The sequence below is a fragment of the Palaemon carinicauda genome, chromosome 21 (assembly GCF_036898095.1).
Source record: "Palaemon carinicauda isolate YSFRI2023 chromosome 21, ASM3689809v2, whole genome shotgun sequence".
In the NCBI taxonomy this organism is placed as follows: Eukaryota; Metazoa; Arthropoda; class Malacostraca; order Decapoda; family Palaemonidae; genus Palaemon; species Palaemon carinicauda.
The window spans coordinates 107919102-107924778 of NC_090745.1; the positions used below are offsets into that span (position 1 = coordinate 107919102).

The following is a 5677-nucleotide window of genomic DNA, read 5'->3' on the forward strand; positions in this document are numbered from 1 at the left end:
ATGTTATTTGTACTAATAAACATGATTTTCTACTCTATCCCTTTCAAAGTAAAATTTGCAATGCTACCTTTTCCTGTGAATGTCTTACCCTGACCAATTCTTCAACAGGATATTTTCTAGCGAGACAACTTTCGTAAGAGGAGCGATAGGAAATAAGGAAAAAATTTACGCCATATATATATGTATGTATACATAATATATATATATATATATATATATATATATATATATATATATATATATATATATATATATATATATATATGTGTGTGTGTGTGTGTGTGTGTATATATATATGCATTTATATATATATATATATATATATATATATATATATATATATATATATATATATATATGTGTGTGTATATATATATATATATATATATATATATATATATATATATACTGTACATATATATATATATATATATATATATATATATATATATATATATATATATATATATATATATATATATATGGGGTAAGTTTTTCCTTATTTCCTATCTCCTATCGCCCCTCTTACGAAAGTTGTCTCGCTGGAACATATCAGCCGTTATTAGTCCACGGCAGGAGAAATGCCTCAGACGTGTCTTGAAACTCTCATCTGTTTATGGCCTTTCTTTGCCAATCTATATACACAAATTTTCTTAAGTTTGTCAATCCGTCGTATTCTCTTCCTTCCCCATTTCTTTTGTAATTTCCAAGGACACATTCTGTTATTCTTTAAGTCCATCTGTTATCTGTTATCCTCATTATAGGTCCTGCCCATGTCGATTTCTCTCTTTTGAATGTTGTTAAAATATCTTATTCTAGTTTGCTCTCATATCTATGTTGATTTGTAACTAGATTATGTTCTAAAGTTCTAAGTTTCTGATGCATAAGTTAATACTGGTAGGAGCATATGATTAAGTACTTTTATTGTTAGAGAAAACAGCATTTTACTTTTCATAATTTCATTTCGTCTACCAAAAGCTCTCCATCCCATGCTTATCCTTGGCTTAACTTTGGTCTCATGCTCTGGTAAAACACCGTTTGTCCTAAGCACGTGTATTCATTACCAATCTCTAGAGGTTCGACAAATACCATTATTTGTTGTCTATGCATTTTCATTGAACAATATCCTAGTTGTACTCATTCATTTTCAGTCCTACATTTCTGCTTTCTTTATTCAAATCTTCTATCATCTTTCGCAATTCTTCCTCTGATTCACTAAACAGAACTAGGTCACTTGCAAATCTCAAGTGGTTAAGGTATTCCTTATTAATAATTTTTCCTACATTTTCCCAATCTAAATTTTAAGAACCTTCTTCTAGGCATGCTGTGAACAATTTAGGAGAGATGGGGTCTCCCTGTCTAACTCATATCTCAATGGGAATTTTCTCACTATCTATGTATGTTTAGGATTGCTTTACTTTCTGTTTAGATATCTTCAAGATTTTTAACATAAGATTCGTCTATTCCTAGTCTCTGAAGGGCTTTCATTACTACTGAAGATTTGACAGAATCAAAAGCTTTCTCATAGTCTATAAATGCCATTCTTAGTGCGTTGTCATACTCTGTTGATTTTTTCGTTAGCTGGTTAATTACATGGATATTGTCAATTGTTGAATATCCACTACTAAAGGCTGCCTGCTCTCTTGGTTGATTAAAGTCCAGCTGTCTTTCTAATCGGCCTTATATAATCTGTTAGGAAGGCTAATGTATCATTGCCCAAAGAGCCGAAAGAATAAAATTCTATAGTTTCTATAATTCATAAACAATTTGTCATTAACGTATTACTAGTGCACGTTACGTGTATAAAATGACGGCTAAATCTTTAGATAGATATGTACACAGACGAACAGGGAGCCCCCTCTCACCAGGGTATGACTACCCACTCTCCCCCTACCCGAGGGACGGAGAGAATTAAGCGTGGCCGGCAAGGGAGATGTATATTATATATATATATATATATATATATATATATATATATATATATATATATATATATATATATATATATATATATATATATATTCAGAGAGAGAGACCCGCTCTTTATTTATGGGGGAGATTATTAGCATTCTATCCATAGAGGCATTTTCTGCTTGCCATAGACCATTAGCGTCTATGCATGGTTTATTTAAAGGATGAGTTCACACAGTCCTACGACCAGTCCTAAACCAAAATGGCTGGTTGGGATCCTATTAACCAAAGGGATTTTATTTTTTTTTCATGTATGGACTTTAATATTGAAATTTAGTATCAGTGAACCTGACATTGATGAAGACCTAACATTATGCAATGTTCGATTAAGTCAGGTTGGAAATTCCCATAATTACGAAGTGAGCACATACAGTTTGGCATTATGGCCGACAAGTTTATGGATTGTGAGCCAGTATTTACTCTAATATATATATATATATATATATATATATTATATATATATATATATATATATATATATATATATATATATATATATATATATATATATGTGTGTGTGTGTGTGTGTGTCATCAGCCATAAGCAGTCCACCGCAGGACACTCGCGTCTGTTTATAGTCTCCCTATGCCAGTTAATAACAGCAAATTTCCTTAGTTCATTAATCCATTGTCTTCTTTTCTTTTCCCTGCTGCTTTTGCAATCTCTAGGGACCCATAAATAAATAAAATTTATATATATATATATATATATATATATATATATATATATATATATATATATATATATATATATATATATATATATATATATATATATTTACATGAAATTTTTTTTTCAATATACCTAAGACCTTCTTGAGGAATTTTCAAAGATCATTTGGACGGGTGCATGTAATGAGTGCTGCTGATATCAGTGTTTTTATTTCCATTTTTTGCATGTACACAGCTGGTTTTTCAGGCGCACATCTGTAGACACCCACTTGTCGCGCACAGGTGTGTGTAAATCCCTACCTTCCGATACCTGCATTATGGCAATGACTTCGGCTTCGTCAGTCGTATATTTCATCATGGCCTCTCATTGAAGCAGCTATATCATATGTTCGAATTTATTTTGGTGTTCGGGTTATACTTGATCTTCTTATTAAAGAGGAGACTATGTGTTTATATCTATGCGATTCATGTATGTATGACCGAAGACCTGATCAGATCATTGGAATCGAACACAGGTGATAGAGGTATTTACACTTTGCCTTGGTTATAATCAGTCTTACGTACCATCAGAAACAGTACGGCTACATTATAGCCTTACCGGCTCGTGTGTATATACAGTATATAAGATTTTGAGTGTTTGATGAGATTATATACAACACATTGACCACAGTGATAAAATCTTATATTGATTTTGTTTATATTTTTGTATAACGGTTAATGAAAATAATTAATTGTGGTTTCCGAAAGGAGGTCAGAGTGTGACCCCATTAGTGGCACATCCCATATCGATAGTGAAAACGAAAGTGTTTATTTTTTATTTTTTACTTATGGTTTTTTCAATAAGTGTTGGTTAACACTGAACAAGTGCTTAAATATACAATTTTTATTGATTATTTCGCTTTTTAATTAATTATTAATTAGTTGAACATGGCACCAAATTCTGCCAAATAGTTTCATTTTGAGTAAATCAAGGCAAATGAATTTGATATAAAATCAAAACTGTTTGAAATAGACAGCAGTCATCTAAGTAAACAGTATTAACCACGTAAGCCATATTGTCATGGTAACTTGTTACGTGTAATAATTCACTTGCCAAGAATAGCACAGTCCGTGTCTCTGGCTTCAGTGGTCTGTATTCTTTTGTATTCTGAAAGGGAAGAATTATTATTATTATTAATATTATTATTATTATTATTATTATTATTATTATTTGCTGAGCTACAACCCTAGTTGGTAAAGCAAGATGCTATAAGCCCAGGGGCTCTAACAGGGAATATAGCCCAGTGAGGAAAGGAAACTGGGAAAATAAAATATTTCAAGAACAGTAACAAGATTAAAATAAATATTTCCTATATAAACTATGAAAACAACTTTAACAAAACAAGAGGAAGAGAAATAAGATAAATTAGTTTGCCCGAGTATACCCTTTATGTATAATTGGTTTTTACTTTTCCTCGGAAATGTTATAAAGAATTGATAAATTGTTGAATTCGATGTGAGAGACTTTAACTGAAAGCTTCTTTCATACGATGAATTTAGTTTCTGAGGATTCAGATTGTGTTTGCCACTAGATAGGTTTACGCCTATACAAATATTGGTCGTTGTTTTGATGTGAATAGTTTCCACTGGGAAATACCTACATGGAGTGATTTTTATTGCGACCACTTTCATATAAAGAGTTCAGATTTTTTTTAAATAAAAAGAATACAGTAACTATTAGACCACTTACCTATAAGAGTTCAGATTTTTTTTTTTTTTTTTTTTTTTTAAATACATAACACAGCAACTATTAATGAATATTCATTCATTTTTAAGACTACAGTCATCATCTCCCTAAGAGAGACGTAGATACTCGTGGGTCAGAGCAAACCCATCCTTATGCAATGCGCGATATCCGGCGGATCTAAGTTGAAGAAGCTGACGCCCTTGGTGGTGAAGGGCCCCGTGCCCGCTGCCAAGCTTATGTCTGGTGTCATGAAAATGAAGGACCTAGCGACTAAGAAACGCCCTGGAAAAGGCTACAACCCTTTCGACGACGACCACAAGAAGAAGAAGAAGAAAAGGGGAGGGCAGGCAGACTACGGCTCCTCCTCCTCCTCCTCTTCAGGATCCGGCAGGGGAAAGAGGGGCGCCGTCATGAGGTTCCTTCGTCGGTTCTGTGGATGTCTGTGTCCTCAGCCGAAGCATCCCAATCTCACTAACCCTGTCGTCACGCACAGGAAGATATCGCGGTGAGTCACTCTCGGCATGTAGCAGTGGGTCACATTGAGACCTGAGAACCAAGACCGTTGGGGGATTGAGTGAAAGGCAATTGTTAGACTGTAGGACAGGAAAAACTTCTGAAGAAAGTATTAGTGATGTCTCTTTTGAGTCATGTAAGGTGATAATCAAGTATGATATTCTTCTGGTTGTAACCCATTCAAGGATTTTAGGAAATTTGCTTCATCTGCTTTGGTGCCGCAACACTCAAATGTAATGTTAAATGCTGCGAAAATCTGACAGGAAAAGAAATAAAAAACCAAAGACAACAAGGGTTTCTGAGTCAATAAAATGAGAATTTATTAAGTATATATGAAAGCACTTGGTATCTTTGTCTCCTTATTTCATTTCTAATGGCTTGTGAATATAGGTATATTTACATAGACTACCTGGTACCGAAGCGTTCGGATCTCCATCATGAAAATATGCTAATTAATAATGATAATAATAAAAACAATAATGTCAATGTTTTTCTAAAAAAAAAAAAAATATTCTAGAGAAATTAATCTTTTGATAGTCAAATTCATCGTCATTTAACAAAGCTGCTGAAAATTTTCTTTCCGGTGGTACAAAATTGGATCCCAATCGTGACAGTTATTATTCATTCGAAACTGATAATTTTCTCTTACCTTTTCGTCTTTACGTTGTGCTTGGTCCGTGGCTAAAACACGTGGTTTTTTTCTGATTTTCATGTATACCTTCAGAAATATTATAAGTAATTCTTCAGACGTTTTTCGGACCTTTTTTCCAGAATGTATGATCTGCATTATCAAATG

The 5677-nt window shown here is 33.0% G+C and overlaps 1 protein-coding gene across 9 annotated transcripts in view; it reads left to right on the top strand.

Annotated features, from left to right (window-relative positions):
- Window positions 1-3192: 3192 nt before the first annotated feature.
- Window positions 3193-5677, top strand: part of LOC137615397 (uncharacterized) — a 72702-nt gene continuing 70217 nt past the window's right edge. For 2 of the 9 annotated variants that reach the window (XM_068345245.1, XM_068345238.1), the window contains exons 1-2: window positions 3193-3259; window positions 4458-4873. In XM_068345245.1, coding sequence (XP_068201346.1) covers window positions 4521-4873 — 353 coding nt within the window. In that variant the 5' untranslated portion in view covers window positions 3193-3259; window positions 4458-4520. The remainder of the gene's footprint in view (window positions 3260-4457; window positions 4874-5677) is intronic. The other 7 variants (XM_068345239.1, XM_068345241.1, XM_068345243.1 and 4 more) reach the window with 7 other exon arrangements.